General features: G+C 40.4%; 1 protein-coding gene across 7 annotated transcripts; it reads right to left on the minus strand.

Annotated features, from left to right (window-relative positions):
• Positions 1-3,283: 3,283 nt before the first annotated feature.
• Positions 3,284-22,779, minus strand: ARL5A (ARF like GTPase 5A). Of its 7 annotated transcripts, XR_013957190.1 has the most exons (8): positions 22,478-22,779; positions 20,370-20,430; positions 17,182-17,329; positions 15,985-16,068; positions 13,370-13,521; positions 12,692-12,819; positions 11,448-11,499; positions 3,284-7,479 (listed from the first exon to the last, which is right to left on the minus strand). XR_013957190.1 is itself a non-coding variant. In XM_080620781.1 (7 exons), exons 4-7 carry the CDS (start codon positions 17,323-17,325, stop codon positions 12,771-12,773), a joined length of 429 nt encoding a protein of 142 aa, XP_080476907.1. In that variant the 5' UTR covers positions 17,326-17,329; positions 20,370-20,430; positions 21,656-21,758; positions 22,478-22,779; the 3' UTR covers positions 9,046-12,770. The 7 variants fall into 7 exon arrangements, 3 of the variants coding, with proteins under 3 accessions (XP_080476907.1, XP_080476905.1, XP_080476906.1); XR_013957191.1 differs by having other exon boundaries at positions 3,284-3,971; positions 11,448-12,819; XR_013957192.1 differs by having other exon boundaries at positions 11,448-12,819.
• Positions 22,780-24,441: the final 1,662 nt, after the last annotated feature.

Below are 24,441 nucleotides of genomic sequence, written 5' to 3' on the forward strand. Positions count from 1 at the left end.
AAACCACAGCACTGCACCAGCTACTAAGAAGGAGAAAAAATGACTGCTGCTGCTGAACCAGGACAAATGTACAACAAACTTACTGCTGCAAAGATTGAAAAATTAACCCTTATGGTAGAGACCATTCCTCTCAGCCATTAAAACTCACACTGAATCCACGTCAGACCTAGTACTGATTGGCAGGGCTTGGACATGACCAAGCACCAATGGCTCCTGCTCAAGAGCAGCACCAAGGAGCACATGCTGAGACAGAGGGACATACAAGCTGCTGCTCGGAAAAGCCTCATGCATGGTGAAAGGGGTGGCTTGTCAGGAAGCTACCAGGGAGGGCTCTAGGACTTGATTTAAATACAGAATCAAACACCAAGGCTTTATGGTGGATTCAGTCAAAACTCTGTATTTGGATCTCTGTGTTTGCAGCAATTCTTGGACTCTGCCACTGGTTTGGTCACAAGAACTAAATCACAATTTCATCACACTTTATTAGTGTTTGCATGGCGAGAACTCACTGAACCATTTTACACAGCCGTCCATCACCTGCAGCTACATCACCTCCTTAAACACCACTACTAGCCTGAACCAGGGGGACCAGGGCTTTCCCTTCAAAGCTGAGCATTGTCCAGCCCTGCCTTAGGGACCAGCTGCTCCAGACTTACTGATGGCATGACTGGACTCAGCACATTGTTGTCCCAGGCACTTTCTGCTTTTCCCTCCAAAGGATCTGGTTCCTAAGGAAACCAACAGCATTTGCCTACCAAGGCTTAGTAACAGTTAAGCGCAATGTGCCACAGTTTGGGAAATAAGGCAGTTTATGTGACGCATCCTATCCATGCAGATAGTTATTACTCAAAACTGTATCTCTTGTAACCTGGTCCTATTTCCCCCATTTTTTTCTGTGTAAGAGGGATCTGTTCGGACAGGTCACACACAAGGACACACAGTGACAACATTGCAGCTTGGGAACCCATGCACCCCGGCAGCACTGGACAGGGTCTGCTCTTGCCGCAGGGTCTCCCCAAGCAGAGCATGCAGCATGGCTCCCTGAGTCCCTGCCACAATGCAGCTCCATACACAGCAGGACAAGCAGCAGCCATGAGTGATGCTGCCTCATTTGCACAGCTTCTCCGGAGTCCTCCAGCCCTCATGCTGGCCCCAAATGAGTCACTGCAAACCTCACCCAAACAAGAGACTTTCCTTAATTCTACCACATTCACATACTGAGTTTATTGTGCCTATGAACCCTGAAGAACAAAGGCCTGGAGCGGATGGAGGTATTTTGCTGAGCAAAGGTAACACTACCTCAGATTTTTAAAATAAAAACAGGTTTGAAATTTCACACCTTTACAGGATTTCCTTCCCCTCCTAAGATGCTGTGCAGCTCTGCACTTTGGGTCCCTTGTTACTGGTGGGTTAATTAATGCAATTATTCACATCTTTTTTCTATTGAAGTCTGTGATGATCTGCATCATGCTAGGGACTTCAACCCATGCCCTTTACCCCATAATCTCACATCAGTGACAGCCTCTGCTGGGTCCCCAGTTTGCCACTGCTGGTTTCAGCTGTTAACATTACCTGTTGTAGGCTAATAAATAGGACTTTGCCATAAAAAGGCCACAGGCTTTCTATCCATCCACCTGCCAGTGCAGGGTCTCAGCTTCAGAGCTCATCTAGTCTTGTCACTGTAACTGGACTAACAACTGTCATGTTGTGATTAGACATTAAAACATCAGGCTAACACATTCCCGGTTACACAGAGTTTTACCTTGTTTGCCCAAAACAAGATGTTGAGTGCAATGCTATGCCAGAGTGGGGCCACTCAGCCCACCTCAGTTGAACAGCAAGCCACTATCTGGGCACAGGCTTCATCTAAACTGATCAAAATTACAGTGTGTATGAAAGCATGCTCAGGTGCTAACCCAGCATTAGTGCCACAAGCACCCACCTCCCGACATCTCCAGCTCTTTTAGTCCCACCCACATCCTGCCCTCCTTCTGCTCCTCACAACCTATTCCTACCCCCTGACCAGTGGCAAAAAAGAGCTGTTTGAGCAGTCTGACCCATACCAATTTAGCTCTAACTTATTCAGAAGTTACAAATAAAAATAGTTCTATGGCAATTAGGTTCCCAAGCCCCATGCAAGCATTCATAGCGCTGCAAAGGAGGAAGAGGGGAAGGGGATTTCTTAAAGTGTTTGATAACCTTGGACATAGCAAAAAGAGGGGTGTGTGTGTGGGGGGGGACCTAAAAAGAAAAGCTTTCTACTAGAAAGTCTTTGCTAATAAAAAGGAGGATCCTGCCCCCATCTGGCCTCCTGGGAAGGAAGCAGCCCAGGACCAACCTTCCGAAGGATTCGCCACAAGAAATCCTTGGCAGAGCGCTGGGCAGGATGTGAACGCTGGTTCCTGAGCTATCTTCCAGTCCTAAATGGGTAATAATTCAGGTTTTGGATCAAGGCTTGACTGGAAGAAAACCAGAGATAATTATAATCTTTCTGGAGCAGCTCCAGTCATGCTATTGTTTGTTTGCGGGGTACAGATGGGTCCAACTGTGCTGTGTGAACAGGAATATATAAGCCTCACCATCTGCAGCCAATGTGGGAAGAGAACTAAAGCACCCTCAAGATATCTGTGCCACCACCAAAAACAAACGAAACAGTAGTTTTATTTGCTTTGCCTCTATAAATCTGTAACACATCACATACTCTGTATTATACTTACAGACAAAAAAACAGCTTTGGGAAAAATTACTTGGGCTGCAAAGCTGAGCTGCCTCTCCTCATGGGCTACAAGGAAGAAGGGGGAGAAGAAACCCGTTGGCCAAAACCCAGAGGGACTTTTTGCTTTCAGAAAATCAGAAATAAGGGTTAATTTTAAATCTCAAATTAGCTGAAGCTCAGATATCCTCCAAATGCCTTCCCGTTTTTCCCTGCCCCAGCTGCCCTCAATCCTAGACCTTTCACTTCTTCGCTGGGTTCAGCACAAAGTAGTGGCTGTTGCTGGAAACTGGCAGCAAAACTCCCACGTAAGAACAGGATTTTCCCACCTTATCTCATTTAAGAGCTACCTAACTTACCAATACATGCATTTTTTGCATTATCCCAGGATTCTCCTTATATGCAACAGGACTGGTAAGAATATATGGCCTGAACATGTGATGGAAAAAAGTTTCTGCCGGGGTGCAGGCTCTTGTCCACAGGATGGCGAAGAAGGGCTTGTTCCTCCCAGCAGAAGTCGACCTTTAAGGAATAGTCAAACACTGACAAAAACAGTTTAGCTATGGCAGTTTATTAGTGCACAGATCACTAAAGGATTCTTTGTACATGGCATCCAGAGGGTGAGCAACACCAGGATTCAACATCTGCAACTGGACTTGGGCTGCTGCTGCCAGAACCAAAAAAATCCCAAACAGATCTCGTATCAAAATGTCCGTATCAGACCACTCAAATGCCACTTTATCTCCATGTCTTACCTGCATTATAAAAGGAATACAAAAGCGGTAACTTCAAAAATCAGTTACTCAAAACCTGCACACTGAGGAGTTTCTCTCTGCAGCAGATGAAAAGCTTCAGAGCTAATGGCTAATACATTTTATGTAAAATCAGTTGTTCTAACCACTTTGCCTCAGATAAATAAGCACAGGTTTGTATTTTATGTGGAGGCCCAGAGGTGACAAGTAGAGTGTATGTGCATGCAAGAGGAAGGTGCATGAATAGTTGAGGTCCTGTCAGAGAAGGTCTCAGCAGTCTTACCAACTCACACCACACAGCAGGCAAATGCTTACCAATGAGACACCTCACCCAGCTCAGCAAAGACCCTCCACAACCCAGTGCTGGGTGAAGCAACTGCGCTACAGGCTCCTTTGCGGCATCTTGCACACAAGTGTAGGCACGACACAAGGACTGCTGACAATTTCTTAACTCACAGCAGTTCTAGTTTCTCTTATGCTCCTGGCTCATACATGCAAGAGCTACTCTGCGGAGAGAGAAAATTTAGTTTAAATGTGTCCTTTGGACAGCAGGTTTCCCTTACTATGTTAACATGTTCTTAAGTAATTCTCCTACTTTGTTTCTCGAGAGGTGTTTTATGACAGTTTGGATGAAAAATAAGGTATTGGAAGTTCTTATCAAGATTCATGTATTAAGTAAAGTTCAAGACGTTCCTTCATTTATCAGCTAGACTGTTCACTGCACTGTAAATACTACAGCACCTTTGGCAAGAGAAATCCGCACAAAATGACAGAAGCATATTGCTTATTGCTTATAGCTTATAGGAACACGCTACCAACAACATCAACCTGTACTGTCAAATACATTTAAAGCCTTTTGAAACAAAATAAACACTTCTCAACCAAGAAAGCAACTTTTGTTGCTCAGTACACTGTATACAACTATTTTCTAGAAGCACAAGAAAATCCGTATTGCACAAATAAGGGAAGACTTAAGGACTTGCAGCACCTCATGTGGTGCAAGCTGAACTCTCCTGAAGCAACCATTCCCCAAGGATGAGACGAAATGTACACGCAAGTCATCATGACCCACGGGCTTAAAACCAATGCACATGTACCACTGCAACAGCAGCAGCTGCACTGGCAAAACCTATTATAATAATTCCGAATTTGCTTAGCATAACTTTGAAAAACAAGTTGTCAAGCTTATTCTGAAAATGGTACAGTGAGTCTGAAATGAAGAAAGTATCTGGCCAATTTAATACAAATGGTTAGGTTTATTAGTTGCTTACACAACTCTAATACGCATCCATTAATTCATGGTTCAAAGCTGTACATATAAGTAGCAATGGGGTGTCTGATAGGATTCAACAGTACAAGGACCTCAGAAGCAAGTCTTCAACAGTACCAGCCTTTATACTAAATCTTTATTTATGAACAAAAAACTCAGACAATTTTCACTGTTTCTATTCCACAATTTGCATCTCTTTGCATGACTCCAGTTGTTTGGCTACAGATATATATACACATATAGATTGTGAGGGGAGGAAAAAAGCCTTCCAATTCTGAAGAATAAGGGGCAAAAAGCAAGACAAACCAAAGAAGTTAATAACAAGAATCAACCCTGAAGACATTGACTATAAAGTAGTTTTGCATCTAATTTGACCTCATGTTAAAGAGCCATATTCAGAGAAAATAAACCAATGTGCAAGAAAAAAGTCATGACGTGACCTGTTATTTTAAAAGCGGCAATAGGATTGAAAAAATGTACTGTAATTTTAATTAAACAAACCAAAAAACAATTAAAGAGAACACAGCAGTCTTTTAACTTTCATACAGTCAAGGACAAAAAGCCAAAAAGTAACAGCATTTTCTGTCGAAAAGTCTATTTACAGTTTCATACACCAGATGTAAATGATTGCGCCAAGGCTCATTTCAGCTCTACACAAGATACTCAGTTGTTGGATGCAGAAGCGGTTGGAGTTTAGCAGTGGTGAACATTTTTTTTGTGCACAGTTAAAATAAAGGTATTTAATGCTAAAATCACACCAGAATAAGAACCGTCAGAAATACTTGTTTGGCATGCATTTTTAATGGACCAATGTGGTGATATACAAAGATTAGACAGCACCAAGGGGATGAGAGGCACGCAACAGGCACATGGCACAAGAAACAAAGAGTTCAGAGGAACCTTGTGCTGAAATAGACAAAAATAAGTACGTGATAATGTGTGTGTGTGTGTGTGTGTGTGTGTGTGTGTGTTTAAAATCACCTTGTATTTAATCAGAATCAAAAGGAAAATAAGAGTTTTCAGAAAAGTTGTAGCAAAGCCAAGGAATAACTTTGTTAAAAGAAACAGCTCTGGACAGCCCAAGCATGGCGCAGCGCTGAAGACAGCTCATCCTTCCTTCTCCTCCATACGATTTTTGCTGGAGGGTGGAGTATAGGAACACGCGACACAGCCACACCAGCCGGCATCAGGGAGGAGATGAAGAAAAAGCCCACCCAAAAGGGAAAAGGGTGTCACAAAGGAAGAAGACTTCAGCTAGTCACATAGCTGAAACCAGAGGCCAAAGGACAGAGAATGCGGAAAAGCATTTTTCCATCTCTCGCACCTTCATACCGGGGGGGGGAGGATGTGTTTACTGATTCCTCAGAACTCTGTTAACATCATCCGACTGTGCAATCACAACGTCACTGCACAAAATTACCACATGGATAACAAATATTGCACAGTTCGAAATCAAGCAAGAAGTCCAAAATTAACATGTGGAACAAGGCTATGCAGGTTAAAGAGCCGAAGAGCAGCACACCTTTAGTACAGTACCATGACAATTGTACTTTGCAACCCAGCTTTGGTGTCATTTCTTTTGCTTTCTAAGTTACCTGTGATCCCCTACAACTCCCAAGGCTGCAAATACCAGCAGGTGGTATGTGAATATGCAGAAGTGGTACACCACAGGAATTCAGCATTTTTATAGGAAAAGAACATTTCACCATTAATTTTAATTTCCATTCTATGTGAAACCAGCCAATACGTACTTACTACCCAACTTGTCCCAAATGCCAATCTCCTAATACAAGCCCCGCAATGGCAGGTATGGCAGAGCAGTGCACTTCATCCTCAGAACACCAAGAAACCCCCATATACTATGTCAAAAATTGTTTCTTTGCTTAAAAAGCTTCACTGCAACACACATACACAAAAGGTTTAATACAAACAGTAAGATTTTGACAAGTTATTGCATCTTAAATTAATAAATACTGGTAGGTTCTCAAGAATTAGCAATTCTGACACCGTCTGTAAATGTGCATATATACTTGTACACATCTCCCTGCCCCAACAATTCTAGACCAAATTTGTGTTTGTTTCACAAAGAATTAGAAAACAAGAATTGAGAAGAGACATTAGCGAATCAGAAGATGTGAATAAATTCCCTTCAACTAAACGAAAACCAGATTTTAAAAGGCAGGAAAGACAGAAAGAAGCAAAGGGGAAACAATTCAAGGCACATTCTGATAAAATTTCAGGAAAAGTTACTTAACAGAATCATAATTGAACTTTATTATAATAAATAGCTGTATAAAAAGTTTTAGCCAAATTACTTAGATAAACATGTGGAAGTTCCAGACACAGAAGTGCTCAAGCCAGGAAGTGCCAGCCCTCGCAAGTCTTGTATTAATTTGAAGCAATAAATTTGTACGTTCTGGGATGAAATTTTATTGCAGTATCAGTATTAACCACATACTTTATGCATTTCTTTCAGAAAGAAGACAAACTTTTTAGAAAGAGAAGAACAAAATACAAGCAATCAAAAGAAATATTACTCTGTCATATGATTCATGAGTGTATATATATGATGTTATTTTCATAAAAACCAGACAGATAACATACTATAACATAACTACATCATTAGTATACTAATCCGATAAGTTTATACTCAAAGGATTGTAGGTTTAGTGCTGGAGGTTAGTATTATCATCCAGTTCTTGGCAGAGCGTAAGGACAAAGAGGTCAGTTCCCTTTGACGATTCCTGGAGAGACAGAAAGGTAGACTCGCACTTAGAGCAGCACGTACAGGCTGAGTACAGAACTGGGGCCACAGGATTAAAGAGTTTGGAAAAGGATGTTACAGGAAGGTCAAGAGCATGCTGAAAACATTCCTGAAACCATGATATAGACACAGTTTAAACTGGATTACCATTCCTCTATCATATACTACCAATTCTTCAATTTATTGAAGAATAAAAGTGCTGAGGATTTCCAATCTGAGGTGTTTTGGTTTTCAGTCTTTGAGAGTCTCAGCAGGAGAGTAAGTCTTTGCCACTTCTTCAACCTTCCACAGTGTTTGATGAAGAACATATTTAGACAAGAGTAACACTTAGCTGATGACTTACAAAGATTTATAGCCTTCTATGTAAAGCAGCATGTTCTACCTTAATTCAGTATGAGCTAAGTTTTCTAAATTTACAAATATGAAAAGCTTAAAAAATATACCCAGCTTGTGTCCTTACTCACAGAAGGCCTAGCTTAAAAGGCTAAGGGTAGTACATGAGTATGACCCTGTTATGGATAAAAGCTATCTGATATGAAGAAAGTTTTCAAAAACAGTTTCTGTACAATATAAAAATTAACCAGTAAAATCCTAGTAAGGCAAGAATATAATTTCTGCTTATGATTCTAAAGCACACTGTAAAAAAGTTACAGTGACAACCACTTCCAATTTCTCATTTTTGTACATTTAATATATTCACTGCAACAATTATATTCAAGTCACATTTATAGTTTTTACTACATATCACAACTATATGCAGAGATATTTTTCTTTCTTAGTGCCATTCTTCATGACATTAAATCATTCCCGTCCTGTAATACTCAGTGACGCACCAGTTCAAGGCTTAATATTACATTCATTGGAATTAGTGAAAACAGTTTTTCAGATATAGTCTGACAGTTGCAGAAACCTAATGTTTTCCTAGCCAATTAAAAAGGAACTACTTACATTAGGATGCTTACAAGGCCAAGTATTCTTGGAGTAAGTTATTTAAAGAGAGTTCCTTGAAAAAAATTCCAGCTAACCAGTCTGATACAAGGACGAATTTCATATTTCCTTTTATAAAGCAAGCTAACTATGTGAAGCTTGATAAATGGAAAAGTGCTTGGAATGCAGAGGATAGAAAGAACTGTTACAAATAAATTTATCATAAATCATGTTAAAAACAGCATGTAGGGAGAGAAAAAAACCCCACTCATTTACAAACATTTAGATGCCTTTATAGAAACATATCTATTTTAGGGAAAATGAAAATTGTAGCATAGGAAGAAAAAAACCCGACCACTGAATTAATTTTAGGCACTTGAGCTGCATAGACGGTAGAAGGTGCCTATCAGATACGTTTAAAATTCACACCGCTACACCTAAGAACATACTATATAATGCATAGGAAAACAGGTATTAAGCCACTTGGAAAAAAAAAGAAAAAAAAAAGAAATGAAGCCATGTAGATCCCTGTTCACATTTTCTAAGCTCCATATTCTGCCTTTCCTCACAATTTAAAACCTACATAATTTGCAGGTCACAGAGGCAGCATATGATAGAGATTATTTACCAAGCTTATTACCTGCTAAACCAAAATAAACATTTTAAGTATTAAGTTGTTGAAATATGACTTAATGGCAAAAAAAAAAAAAAAAAAGGCAGTAAAATGGCATTCTGCAGTGTAAACTTAAATAACCATTTTTAAAGACCCTTCCCTTTTTCTTTAGAATATCCTAAGAATGAATTTCATGAAGAAAAAACAAAGGCAAACTAAGGTTAAGCTTTAGCTGAAAGCAAAGGCAACACAACACACACAGGGTGAAAATACAAAAGCAATACAAATCAAGGTCATGACTCATGGTAAAACAATCACTTCCAAACAACAACGAGTGAAGCTGAAAGCAGCACTGATGCAAAGTTAACTTGCTTTTCTATGGACACAACTATGAGAAAAATGCAAAAGGTCCTACAGGAAGAAGAAAAGAGATGTAAACAAAAAGCACATGCGAAAAGGGGTTCTGTGTTCAGAAGTTTGCTGGCTCTTCTCCAGCTCTACCAGGGGATTAAATTTATAAGCATTTCTAGCTTTACACAAAAGGCAAGGCGTGTAGGAAATGACCGTCACAGCCACAATGCTACCTGAGGGTACATACTTGTATATTCTTCTAAGGTTCATCTTGTTAGTATCTGAGCATACATTTGTTTTAATGAAGAACCTCCAGGCAGGTGAACTTTCCTACAAAAGCTTCCACTGCAATGCCTGGATGATACTATACCACTTTCACTCTGCTTTGCTGTCTTTAAAACACACAATCACACCAACCACGCAAGGTGAGGATTTGGAATCCCTCTGGAGACTGCAAATCCAGCATTTAAAATGAAGGGGCATCTTCCTTCAATTGCTAAGCTCCTGTCACAAATGCTATAAGGCAGGCGATGCATCAGTAGGCACCAACCACCACTTAACTCTAACTCCTGAAGAGCACATCTCCACTCTGAAGATACTAGGGGATCACAAAACAGATAAAGAACTCATCGTTGTATGTGCTTTTTTGTAGTTGCGTTAAGGCTGAATTGTTCATTATCCAACACACAATTTAATTTTTGGATTATAAACACTTTAGGGCACAAAAGTCATTGTTTTAACAGGTGGTCTTAATGCATGCAGTTATTCCCAACTCTGCTACGGTCTGTGAAACAAAGATGAAGTGAACCATGCAATATCTTAGATGCTACAGAAAGTGGAAGTGGCCAGGTTACCCAGAGGGAAAAAGAGTCAATGTAAGTCTGCCTATGTGTAAACAAGATGCCTGGTTGCAACATAAGCCAAACCTGTGAAAAAATACCATACTTTCATTACATGGACATATTAAGACCTACAAATTTAAGCGAGGGAGTAAGCAACAGAATACTGCTTCATGATTTTTCTTCCAGTAACTCATTTTCTTAAAAACAAAGCTCAACACACACAACCTGTGCAGACTGGATGCAGACTGGATGGGGCTTTGAGCAATCTGGTCTAGTGGAAGGTGTTTCTGTCCATGGAAGGGGGGTTGGAACTAGATGGTCTTTAAGGCCCCTTCCAACCCAAACCATTCTGTGATTCTATGATTTAGACACACGTATGCAGTATTTAACATTACTAAAGAGATGAAAGGGAAGATGTAAGACTCAAAAAAACAAACACTTAGGTTTATAAGCAAGTCTGCTTTTTCTTTTTTAAGACTAGAAAACGTACAATTCCATTTCATATGCAAGTGCGCACAGAGCTCGTTTCTTGAAGATACTATCAGATAAACTGAGAAAGTCTTTGCATTAAATTGTTATTTCTTCAAACATTTATACATTTTGCAATACACCAGTTAAATACCAATATCTATGTGCATGCACTATAAATATATGCATGTACACATTAAATGTTTACCAAAGACAGCAGATTCCCTAGCCAGTGAGCATCATAAAGAGATAACAAAAATATATTAAAAAGTTAAATTCTTTACCTGCCTTTGTTAACCAGAAACTTTTGAAATGGCCTCCCTTCTTTTCCCCACAAATTCCCCACATGATCTGCAGTGAAGGAGGCAAATGAGAAGGCAGGTGCACTGTATATAACCATAACCAAACATAAGCACCTTAAAAAGTTCAAATTAAGCTTTTTCTTTAAAATGTCTTTTTCATCCTTATCAGATGTGTGAGCAAAGGGAAGGACATTTTAAACAAAGTTTTATTTCATTTTGCTACATTCCCCAAACATCCATCTCCAACATAAAAGAGCCTATGGTTAAGGCTATGTGCACCTTCACAACACTGACAACATTTCAAACCATCCAACTCCCATCCTACTGAAAAGCCTGTATCCTTTAAAACAGGAATTCTAAACAACTTCATATGGACATCGTCCCATCAGGTACTACAGGAAGAAAAGATAACCACACAGTGCTCTGATGCTTCTTTGTAACTCACCTGGGGACCATGCAAGAGAGTTTTATTTTCAAGAAGTACTGCCCTGGAACTTCTGTGGGAACACAATGAATGGGTCACTTACAGCTTTTCAAGTAGTGTCATCTGTTTTGTTCCCCATCCCAGTTCCATCCATTGCATATAGATATATATATACATTTTACGCTATAAAAGAGAAGCGTGCCTTCCTCTGAAAAACACTTAATACAGAATGTGATTTGGTTTATAAGATTCCAGTGGGACTTTTAAACATACTTTTGTGCCTCTTCTTTGGTTAAGAAAAAAAAAAAAAAAAAGATATGACATTTTTCCCTTTATGACAGCTAAAGGTACTCTTACTAGACTTGAACCATAAATGAACAGTACTGCAAAAAAAGAGCAGCAGTACCATAGGACAGCAATAGGACAGCATGACACACACTTTTTGGAATAATCGAATCCAACTATGACTACCATAGAGAGGGGAAAAAAAAAAAAAAAAAAAAAAAAGGAAAAAGCCCATTTCATTTTAAACTCTTTGGCAAATTTTCACTGTTTGCCGACACTGTAACTCGCACCTCAGAGTCTATATGCCCCAATCCATTACAGCAGCCTCCCTAACTGAAAAATCATGTGAAAAACGAGCAACGGTCTTAAGAGAGAGTTTTCTTTATAAAGTTGTGGTGAGCCAACTGTCTGATGGATGCTACAGCTATACAGATAACAAAGGAGAAGAACTTGTGACATGTTGGCTATGTCAAATATTAGTATTACTGTCAACATACTGATTCAGCTTTACACACTGGTCTGAACAGATTGCAATTAACCTAAAATTGAGGTATAAATATACACAAATATGTACAGTACACATACAGGAAAATATTTTGCATTTGTAACATCAGTAACCTTAAAAATACTGGAAAGTTGATATCTATGCCATTGATTTGCTTGCTAATTTACTGGAATAATGAAGCCAAAATCTTCCACTAGAGAAGACTACAATGGAATAATAAAACTCAAAATTAAAAGCTCCTTCCTCTCACTTCATCTTTGCCATGCTCAGCATTGGACTATTCCAAGCGGCTGTATCTTGAAAAGCGGGTTGACCAGAGCTTTTAACGCATCTTCAGAGGAAAACAAACCAGAAATCAAACTGGAGCAATAACTGCATCTTTCTTTTGCTGAATGGTCTTAATTTATATACACATGTGTGTGTGCATCTATGTAGAAAATAAAGTTGAAATCAGTTCAGTATAAATACATCTAACCCATTAATTCTGCCACTGTGAAGGTAATCCTGGGTACAGCTCTTTTTAAGCAATGTCTGTGCAAAGAGGTCATTAAAAATCATCTGATCTTAAGTCTTGACATCATCCATTCGAGTCCTTGGCACAGTCTGCAAACAAAAGAGAGAATTTTTAGGGAATACATGCATTTCTCAGATTAAACTTCAAAGATTGACTAAACTTCAAAGATTAAGTCCACAGCACCAACTTAAATTCTTCCCAAGAAATCTGTAATTCTCACTGAAGAAATAATTTTCAGAAACAATGTTCTATGAGTGCAGCATTTCCTAGATCTTACTATGCGATCTATGCTTGAGAGACTGCAGATCCCAGCACTTCAAGACATACACTGATGTGATCTCTAATTATGATTATTCTTAATACATCAGAACAGATTTTAGGTCTTTCCCACCCCCACCTTCATTAGGCCCAAATCATAAAAAATTTATCACTGTGAGACGGGACTGTGGATTTGATGTGAAAGTTGGTTTTCAGATCATGTTGATCCTAAGTCAGTATGTTCTGAGCTCAGAAAAAAAATCCAAGATTACTATGTAAGATTATTATTGACAGGGGAGGAATGTGTGTTAAAACCAAACACCACAATAAAAATACAAAATGATTCAAGATTCTCCTCCTGTAGACAAGAATACCTCTTACCCCTCTCCAGTTAGAGCACAGCATGCCTGAATGTGCCACTGGTGATCCTTAATTGAAGTCAATTTCAGAAACTGAGATATTTCAGCTACTGTCATACACTCTTTGACATCTTGCTTGTTAGCAAAGATCAGCAAACCTGCTTTTTTTAAGTCCTATGGAGAAAGAAAATAAATAAATTATTACCAATCAGCTCTCTCTCAAAATTACCAATTTTGGCTCTCTCAGGAGGCAAAAGATGTGATACCAAAGTTGAGGACCTTAAGCCCTAGCAAAAAAACTCTAAGCTATAAAATGCTGCAGGCTGAGTGACACCTAACTTCAGAAAATCCTTTGATGCAGCAGACCAAACGTCCCATTTTGGTCCAGGGTGATCAGAGGCACCATGTATCACTGAATGTGTGCAGCTGCACTAATGCCACACACCAGTCAAGGCCTCCTATTTAACCCTGACCTTGCAGGTCATTCCTGCCTGTGTATCCATCCCAAACACTGCATTCTCCCAAGTCCAGCTTTTATGTAGATACCACACTTTCATGTATTACTATAGTGTTATGATTGATTTTAGTACCAAAATACTAGACTGTGCAGCAGTTCTTACATGGGGCAAGAGTAGGTTACCACAGGAGAACTTTTTAAGCACTGGTAAAAGCTTGCCCACTGGTTAATCCCACTCAATAAGAAGCATTAAGACTGCCCCTGACAGCGTAAAGCAAGATGCAGTAATATTCTATTTAGAGAATAACACAGTATTTGTAGAAAATCATCACTTATACTGCTTTAGAATCAAAGGATAGACATCTACATGAACAAGTACACTACAAAAAACTTCTCTATAAGGCACATGTAATATTTAAAACATCAGTATGAACAATTTAGAGAACTGTGACTGCATGGGTAAACTTATCTAATCTCAAGCTGCTTGGAATTACACTGGTACAGGCATGTATTATTGAAAATCTGTCCCTCTGAAAGTAAAAAGGTCTTCCCAGAAAGCCAAGTAAAGTCATTCACTTAAACGCCTATCAGGCACACTCATTTTTACAACCAGTAAAATTCCCAAACAATCTACTGGTCCAGAAAACAGTAGGAACTGACCCAGGCATCTCAATTTTGCCTTAACAGAAATTCAACTGAACTGGTTAGCAGAAATAAAAGCCTTCAAGGACTGAAAGGAAAAGCTATTCTAAATGAATATTTGACTTTCATCTTAGCTTATATGCATTGTTGTTCTCTTCAAATGTCAGAGCATCTGGAGAGTTAGCAGAATATACTTGAAAACATCCGTTGTAAAACAATGGGCACATTTATTGTTTGTTAGATGAGTGCTTTTGGAGCACAGAAATAGACTCCCAACACGAAGTAAAGGCATTCATGCTGCTTGGAGTTTGACTTCTCATTTCAAATTCAGTTAATTAAAAACTTCCGCATCTTCTTATATAGATTACGAAACAGAAGATGCAGATTTTGTTTAGCAACTGCACATTGAAGAGTACACCTCAAATTCTAATTCTGACAGCAGCAGATCCAATGGCAACGTTCTCCTCAGGCCACATTTAACACTCCAACACAACCAAGAAAGCCACACCTACTTTATTAGAATTATATTAAACACAATTTTAATTTAAACACCAAAAATTAGAAAATTAGAAATTCTAGACACTAGGGAAAGCACTTCTTTCTTCTCTTCAGATTACCATAATCACTTAGAAGAAATACATAGACAGTCTTTGCCCTTCCTGAAGTCTACTAAACAGTGGCTACATTTTAAATATAGATGTACTATTTTGGGATATAATGCTATCAATTTACACACATCTTTGTATTCTGACACTTGAATTTGGAAGCTCAGTTATCTCATACAAACTGATCCAGTCTGCACTAAACTTGTCTCAGCAATAGCCAAGCTTACATAGACATCTTCAGTAAAAAATCAGGGCTCCAGTACTGCTGCACCGCACAGATTGAAGTCTTCAGGACACCCAGGGCACACAATAAGTACTCCTTGGTTTACACATTAGTCCAGTATTTATGAATTGGAGTTGGACAGCTCAGTTTTAGACATGACACAGGGCTCAATTTTAAAGAGGTTCTTTATCAGATAGCAGATTATACTCTAAAATTCTGTAATTCCAAATACACACAGAATGATGTCTACAATAGCCATAAGGCAGGCTGTTTTTTCAGTTTTATAGTTGGTTGCTAAAAGAGGTATTATTAAGGCTGTACCTGCTCCACTGCGAAAACAGAAAACATTGAGCAACCATGAAATTATCAAAAATAGTAAATAAGTTGCTGGAGGAAACAATGGGGTTTCTTAAACTATCTCATTCAGATAGTAACACAGGTTGAAGTAGAAAAAACACAAAGGTCTTTTATGGGTCCTAACTTCTGTTTCAGAAGCACTCAGGAATTGAAAAGCTACTTTTGTGGGAGCTCTTTTCAGTAATTTGGAATTAATTTACAGCTTTACTGGGAGCTTGACAGTAGACAAGCAGGAAGACAGCTCTGATCTTTCCTCTAGCAGGAAGATGACAGCTCTGATCCAGCACTACCCACAGCTGGAAGACCTTACCCACAATAAATATTAAACCAAAGAAAACACAGGGTCTACTCACCTCATGTGCTAACATTTTATACAGTTCTTCTTTAGTCACAGAAATTCTCTCTCTGTCTGTGCTGTCCACAACAACTATCACAAACTTTAAAAAGTGAAAAGTTATTAGTAAAAGAACAAACTCTATCATTCTGGCCACACACTTGTCAGCAGAACAGATTAATGTTCCTAACCCATTGTCCAGACAATCAGATATCATCAGACCATCGCATATCATCCTATACCAGATACGCATCTTCCAGCACTGGCATCGTTTACAACTTATGCCACAGTTTGTATACAAATGTAGCTCTGACACATCTTTTGACTTTCCATTTTTCATTTCCAAGTGAAAAATTTACACCAAAAGCAAGAGTTTCTCTGTAATCCCAGAGTTCTTTGCTTAGCATAACTGAGGTAGCATCTCATATCCCTCAAATAATTTGCTGCAGCTTTTAAAATGTAAACTGTACTAGCTTTCTCTCTCTACTTCAAACACTAACATGCAAATAGACGTTTATTTATAAAACCCCAATAAGCTCCATCCTTCAAGAGCACACATGCACATACATGTCATACATCTTATAGAGAAGCACAGGAGAAATTGATTACTACTAAAAAAGATTAAAAACCCACATTTGATAACACACAGGAAACCTTGACTGAAATAATTACTTTAATCAAGTATGTATGCTGCAACTTCATTGCTAAAGAGTTCTGAAAGTTCTTGGGGGCACTAAGTAAACTGATTATGGGAGTTTTCACAACAGAACTCAGGCTTGGAAGAAAACTTTTGGGCTTTCAGTCTTACTCCTCAGGGGTTAGATGGGCTTTAGAGTACCTGCTACAGAAATAGAGGAGTCCCCACACAAGAAGGGACCCGTAACCATAGGGATCTGCAATACTAAGACAAACTGAGCACCTGCCCTAAGGCCACAGATGCCCAGACACAGAATCCTTGCAGGCAAATTGGTTTTCATTGCAACTCCACATTATGCATCTTATGTAAGAAATATAAAAGCAAGTCATACAACAGCTTGCTAAGGAGGAGACTTAGCAGGACATCAAAACAGGAGGTGCCCTGAAGCAGGTACAGTAACATTCACTGCACAGTCACAACAGCCCTCTGGAAGTGTCTCTGGTACCCATTTCGGGTACGCTGTCCTCCCTTCACCAGCAGTGGTGACACTAAGTCTTCTAGTAAGACGCTCATTCTCACCTCAGTGTTTGTATAGTAGGTGTTCCATGAAGATCGAAGAGACTCCTGCCCTCCAATATCCCACATCAGAAAGCGTGTGTTGTTAACCACTATCTCTTCCACATTACTCCCTATAGTGGGTGAGGTATGCACCACTTCATTCATGGAGCTGCACAGGGAAAAGTGCAAGTTGGTGAGAAACAATGAAAACTGGGAAGTTACCTGCATTATCAAGGAACTCAGGACTCCAAATCAATCTGCTTCTATAAACAATAAACTTGATGGTTATTTCAAGGTAGAAAACTTTGTGGGAAACCTACAGAAAACACTTCTTATGCAGCAAACAGGACAAGGTATAACAGTGAAAGGCAAATAAAAATCAGTAGCAATAAAAAAGGACTCAGTGAACTACATATTAATCAAATTACAGAGTTGAAAGAGCATTCACTAACAAAATTATAATTAATTAGATCATAAAGCTGAGAAAATATTTGCTTCAGAAGCTGTTTTAAGCAGTCAGCTTTTCTTTTTCCAAGCTGATTTTGGCACACATGGGAGAGAGTGGTTGTTTTGCTTCAAGAGTGCAGTTAAGCCACAAGATTTCCAAGGTTGCAGAAAAACAACTCATCATCCAGCTTCATCAAACACACTACATCTTGCTTTTCTTCCAGTGTAAGCCACTAAGAGCATACTTCTTTCACAATTCAGTTGCTTTATGTAAAAACTTCCTTCTCTTCTCCCTGCAATGCAGTCCAATAACACTACTTTCTGGAAACAAATGCAGACATTATATATTTCAAATATATTGTTTTAAACATACTAAGTGCAACTTTGTCATTAAGACCACCAGTTTCATATCAATAGTAATAAACAAATGTGTACTCTGGGCACTCCTAAAGTTCAAATTATTTAAATGTAAAAAATATAAAAGTAGCTTCAAGGAAAACATCAACTATTTTCAAACAACTTCATTATTTGTTCCTCTGATAATCCAGATATATTTTTTCATTTTATATGAGCATGTTTTTGAAGATTTAACAAAGCTTTTTGTTACAGTGACAGCAATTTGAGACTTGTAACGGTGATAGAATACTTCTTGAAGAAAAAACAGAGAACCAAGGAGAGAAAGGGATGGTCCAGTGTTCTGAAAAGGAATCCCAGTTACAGTGCCTTAGGAAGGGTAATCTTGCTAAAATTAACAAGAAACTCTCTCACCACACATTTGAAGGCAACTATACAAAAGAAAGAGAAGAAGAACAAACTATAGGATAACAACGGTACAAGATGATAACTGTGGCTGATTTCATATGTTATAAAAAGAAAATAACCACAAAAAATACCCCAAACCAACCAAACAAACAAAAAAAAAATCACAGGTTTTGGCAGAGTTCTTTTAATGCTTGGAAGAGCATTCCTTGACTGAACCTTCAGCATTTCTCATTCAACTTGTTGGCATCTTGCAGGGTGCAATATGACAGGTGGATTTTTCCCCCCTCTTCCCATTGAAACAAGGTGAACTTGAAGCTTAATGGCGTCTGTTGACACCTGATCACAAAATCCTCCTGCTACCTAAAGGAAAGGAGGAGATCCAAGTACAAGAATGAGAAGAAATTAAGCGTCTGTGAAGCTGCTGTAATCTGTTAGAAGAATCACCACTCCAACATCTGCTGTGACCCTTCGTATCATCAAAGGAATGGCCAATGCACTAACCTACACTAGTTATCCTACTAGTTATCTTGGTCCATCTCTCCACTAAAAGTGTTAAACATATTCATTCATGCTCAGACCACCTATTTACCATGACGAAAGGGTAAGAAAAAATAATGGGACATGCAAAGATAGAGGTAGGGTTTCAGGAGGAGTCAAGCAGCAGGAACAGAGGACAGTACTCATACAGAGCTCTGTCAAAGCAGCAAATGGGAAGAGAAATACAAGAAGAGAAAGGGAAGCCCTGTGAGCTAAAACAGACATAAGGGAAAAGAAGTCATATAGGGATCCCCTGTACAAAAGGGAAAATAAAAACACTGAGCCTGCAGAAATAAGTAGATGAGAAGAATCATAAGATATTTGTGGAGGAAGTGGAAACACAGGCAGCATTAAAATGCACCAAGGATGGCCCTCAACTGCAGCAGTTACTAGTGTTAAAAAATATTCTTCATTCTATTTACACTTTTTAAAATCTCTCACTCATGATTTAAATAACTACAACCACCTTCATCTTTTCACTTTCTCTGCAGAGTGTGCTAGGTCATACATGGCTGGAAATGCTGCATGAGCTTCATGTTTCAGCAAACCAAAAGCAGATCGTGGTTTGTCAAAACATTTTAAGTAAGCATATTTTTAAGCATAGGATTGGACCAGTATGTCCATAACACTTAAGAGGAACTATTTCTGATACTGACTCAGGAACACTTTTTAATACCAGACTACTTCATGCAAGAAATCACAAATCTGTTTCTAATATAAACAGACCTTGAGCCGCCTGTCCCACCTAGAAGCTTTCGAGTCTGTAGACAAATTTGTTCCTTTTTATCAAAATGTAGTCGAGGACCAGAGATAATGAAGCTCATACAAGTTTCATGTAAACCACTAGCAAGGTTAATGCAAGACAAATACAAGTCATTGCCACTATTAAAAGCAGAAGCTGCATGAGAGCATGGGCTGCCACCAGCTATGGAGCTATGTTATCCTAGCTTCAGCCAGTGATCAGCCCTCCTCCTTCCCCCTGTACCACACATGACATCAAAGTACATCTTGGCACAGAGGACACAAGTCATGGCAGGGAGAAGTCAGGCTTCCCTGGCTTTGCTACTTACTCACAGAACAATTTGTTGAGTATTTACATGCTATGGCATGGATCAGTTTGGCAGCATTGTCTTGTGGCTAACCCTCAATATAATCATATTTTATGGAGCTGGCAAACAGCCTACACTGTGCCAACAAAGGCAGCTGTGATTAAGTGATAATAGCGATGTAATGTGATAAACGAAAGCTCTGAACAAAACCTTATTCATATACTAGACAAACTACAGACCTTTACAAACTCTAAAACACGTGCTATGATCCACTGCCTCCTATAACTGTTCAATAATCTTCATTGTGATGCTCTCAAAGTAAAACTTACAAGGAAAGCAGTGACCACAAGCCAGAGTAATATATACAACGCACACCCTGAAATACATGAAACATCATCAGCAGTTCATACTTACAATTGATAAAGAATGGTCGTTTTTCCTGCATTATCCAGACCCACAATGATTACTTTGTGCTCTGAAATAAAAATATCACTAGTAAGTCACATAGTTAACTTTGCTATCTCAATAACAACTATGTCATGAAACAAAGTTAGTGTTGCATTTGAGACTGACTTCCTAAGCAAACACTGCCAAACTTCAGGTGCCACATTTCACAGGCCATATGTAAAAGTTTATTTGTGGAGGCATACAAACCCATGTATTGTTCCGAGCAGGTAAGTGATTGTCAATTTTTTCCCACCTGAGTATCTACAGGAACAACTTCTGAGCAATTGCATGTGGATTTTTTTCCTCCTCTAACATGCTAGGGCAATCTCACTCTGGAATCCTTTCCCAATCTCCTACACATTTGTGCAGACTGTTACAGACTGCACTCCTCCAACTACAGCAGCTCTTCAGAACAAATCCTCACCAGGACAACATGTTAAATGTTAAATTCATGTTAAATTGTAACATGTTAAATGTTCATTTCCGAGTCTGGACCTTTAATTACGGCCTGCAACATCTTAATCTCTTTGCAAAGAGTTGCTTAAAACCACAGCAACATTGATTTACGCTGTAAGCAGAATGATCCACCTGTCTCCCTTAGTGTCCTCTTTTTCTTCCAGCACGTTTGGAACCTGGAGAACAGATTTGCCTACAAATATTTTACAGTATGCATTCACACAATTGAGTTTTAGATGAACCAACAAGTACAACACAAAACTACTCTGACTTCTGCAGACACAGTTTGGAGCTCAATGCCAGAATCAATTATTGTTCTATTTAGCACCTTCTTTCCTATACATCACAAAATTAAATTTGATTTTTACAGCTGGGTGTTGTCAAGCACGAATTTACAATATCCAGGACAAGTGAGTGCTGCCAGCCCTCAGCTGTATTACGCAACCTTTACTTGCACAAATAACCTTGGCTTCAACTGGACTGCTCACGCAAGGAAAAGTTTTGTGAGAAGGTGGGTTTTTTCCTACCTCCCCAGTGGTCCGCAAGGGCAACAAAAAGCCATTACAAATGTGCCCAAGCTTTGGGAAAACAAGGAAGAATTCTTTCTGTTAGCAAAGTACACTCACGCTGACTCATCACAGAGGGAGAGGATAGGGGTCAGGTAAGCGGGGTTTTCTCAGTTTTTATTTTATCAATATTGTGTGGTTTTGCAAGGTTGTCTTATCAATAAAATCAATAAAAATTCCAGTTTTAATAACTTTGCATAACTGCACAATATTGTAAAAATATCTGCTTACCTGACCCCACATAACTAGGGACTTTTGTTTCTGGTGTGATGTTGCCAGCATAGTGGATGTTAGGAAACCAGTTGGAAAAGAAGATCTGAGGTGGGGCTGGATGCTACAAGACAAAAATATTGTTTTGTATTTGCACTAAGTGTCAATGGGCACATAACTGGGACATTCAACATGCATGTGCAGAGCATTTAAATTCACTCATAATCAAATTTAAAAGACCGTATCAACAGGAATAAGAGTGTCACTGTGTGTTCTAGAGTTAGTTACAACTCTCATTAAAACCTAACTGTAAGGAGACAAGCATTACAAATCTGAAGTTATAAATAACATTTACTCCATAAATGAGCAATTTTGCCAGCTATCGAGGTTTATAACTTAAAAGTGTTAGGAAAGCGTACTCTGCAGACGACAAGATGAAACTACACACTACAATGCAACACAGCAGTATTCTTTTCGGCTCACATTAATAATTTAACATCCACCTTTCAGGAAATGAGCTTTGCATTGACTTAGAGAGGACAGAAAGGTTAAACCCCCCGCAACTTTTCTGGCTTCATCTCGTCCGCCAGCCACCCCCGACCAGTGCTGGGGGAACGCCGCCAGCTCGCCCTTTAGCCTCGGTATCCAAAGCTGTGCCAGTTTACCGGGGCGGGCTCCCCCTACCCCCTATTCCCCACCGCGGCCGCCTCGAGCCCTCCCGCCGCCCCACAGCGGGTGCACAGGCAGCGGTGATCCGCCGCGACCGGGCCCGCCCCGGCACCTGAGCGCCCCGACACGTCCGCGGGCCGCTGCCTCGCCCTCCTCCCGCCGCCTCGCCCTCACCCTGATGGTTGAACAGCCTCCAGATCCTGGTGAAGAGGATCCCCATCCTCAGCCGGGGCAGCTCCGGGCCTCGCCGGCTCCTCAGCACCCACCGCGGGCTTACCCCGCTCCCGGGCCGCGGGCGGCTCAGGGCCCGGCCCAGAGCCCGGTCTGCCGAGCGAAAGGCGGGCTAGGGCCTCGCCGGGCCTGCTCACGCTCGGACATTGCCGCCGCCCCACTCCTCTCGCCTCACCGCCTGTCCGGGCCGGTCGCGGAGCGCTGAGAGCGACACGACACCCTGCCACCAGCGACCCTGCGGCCACCGTAGGGACGGGGGAGGCGGGGGCGGGCGCGTCGCTGCGACACGACGTAGCGGGGGCGGAGCAGCCGCTCCGGCGGCCATTACGCGGCTCGGCGTCAGCGACGTGCGGTGGGGATCGAGATCTGGATGAAGAGAACGCCGTTCAGTAGCTGGGGGAACGCATCGTTTCTTGCGGTCATTCAAGGCATCCGTCCCACCACAAAGATAAATCCCTGTGTCCAGACCTCCCGCAGTGTTTAGAACCGCAGGGATGGTGGTGCGTTTGGTGATGCTGGGGTTTACAGTTGGTCTCGGGTCATCTTAAAGGGCTTTTCCAACCTAATCGATTCTCTGATTGATTTTTTTTTAACCCGGTAATAAATAGGTTTTTAGTGGCTGCACGTGATATGCTAGAGACAAGACATGAGGTGGTTGCTGCAATTTGGTTTATGCCTGACCAAAACAGTGCTTTTAACAGGAGCACCGTGGTGTTACCCTTATGTGTAAAGCTGCCCCGTAATCCGTGCATTTCAGCCCCAAGGCCTCCATTAGCTGCTGTACAAACAGTTTTACATGGGTCAGTAATGTTTGTCTTGTGACACCAGTGGTGGGTGTGAATTTGAGCAACGGGTATTTCTAGCACTAGTATTTGTACTCTTTAGGGAGCCATGGGTAGGTTGCACAGCTGTTGGACACATCTTCATTTTAAACACCGCTGGTGGGCATGGTAAAGAAAAGCCAGGCCTGCACTTCTATGAAAGAGCAAATAAAACTTTGGGAGATAATGTGGAAGAGTGAAACTGGCGGAAAGCCTATCTTTATGTTCAAAAGACATCTTCTCTGAAGATCAGGGTTTGGAGGCTTTGCTTATCACCACAGCAACCAAATGCAGATCCTTGTTGACAGCCAAGTGCCAACTGAGCTAGCCTTTAGAGTTGTGCTCTGTCCCCCCCTGGGATGGAGAAGCCTCCATCTCAACATGGGGAAGCTCCTCTTGGGATGGGATGTGTTACTTGGAAGAGAGAAGCTCCTTGCCTAAAGTCCTCTGGGCATGCTTGTGTTCCTCATGATGAGTGTTCCATAACATAACTTTCCATCATTGCTAGTACATGTTAATGGCTTTGCTTTTCATTACATACTGCCCTCTCACCTGCACCACGGCCTCCCTTTTTCCTGTCCAAAGAGACGCTTACCACTGTCTCTGTTTTCCCCCTGCTTCTTTGCAAGCTGGCACACTTCCACCCTCAGTTCCATCTCTACCTTCCTTACTGGCTTCCTGGTATGCTGCTTTCATCTTCTCACATGATTTCTGCCCCACCTCTGATATGATTTACTCCTTTCTCATTTCAGTTTTTTGCTTCTTTCCTTCTACCAGCTTTTATTCTGATTGTGGCTTCTTGCTTTTATTTTCCCTGCTGCAATATTGGCCCATGCTCAAAGTCGCAAGGCCAGTAGTAATCTATGACTTTGTCTGTGCCTGCAAGCTTTAATGCCTTCTGTGGCAGTGAAAGGGAATATATATGATCCATAACAGTTGAAGAAAAATATCCTGATAATAAACTGCCATGTTACAACTTTAATAGGATAAAAATAAATAATACACTGCACTAGTAACGGATCTGTAGTGATCCAGGTTTAAAATAACTAGATATAATGTATTACTGTCCATGGTGCCCATGCTTTA

The sequence above is a fragment of the Psittacula echo genome (genome assembly GCF_963264785.1).
Source record: "Psittacula echo genome assembly, chromosome: 6".
Lineage (NCBI taxonomy): Eukaryota > Metazoa > Chordata > Aves > Psittaciformes > Psittacidae > Psittacula > Psittacula echo.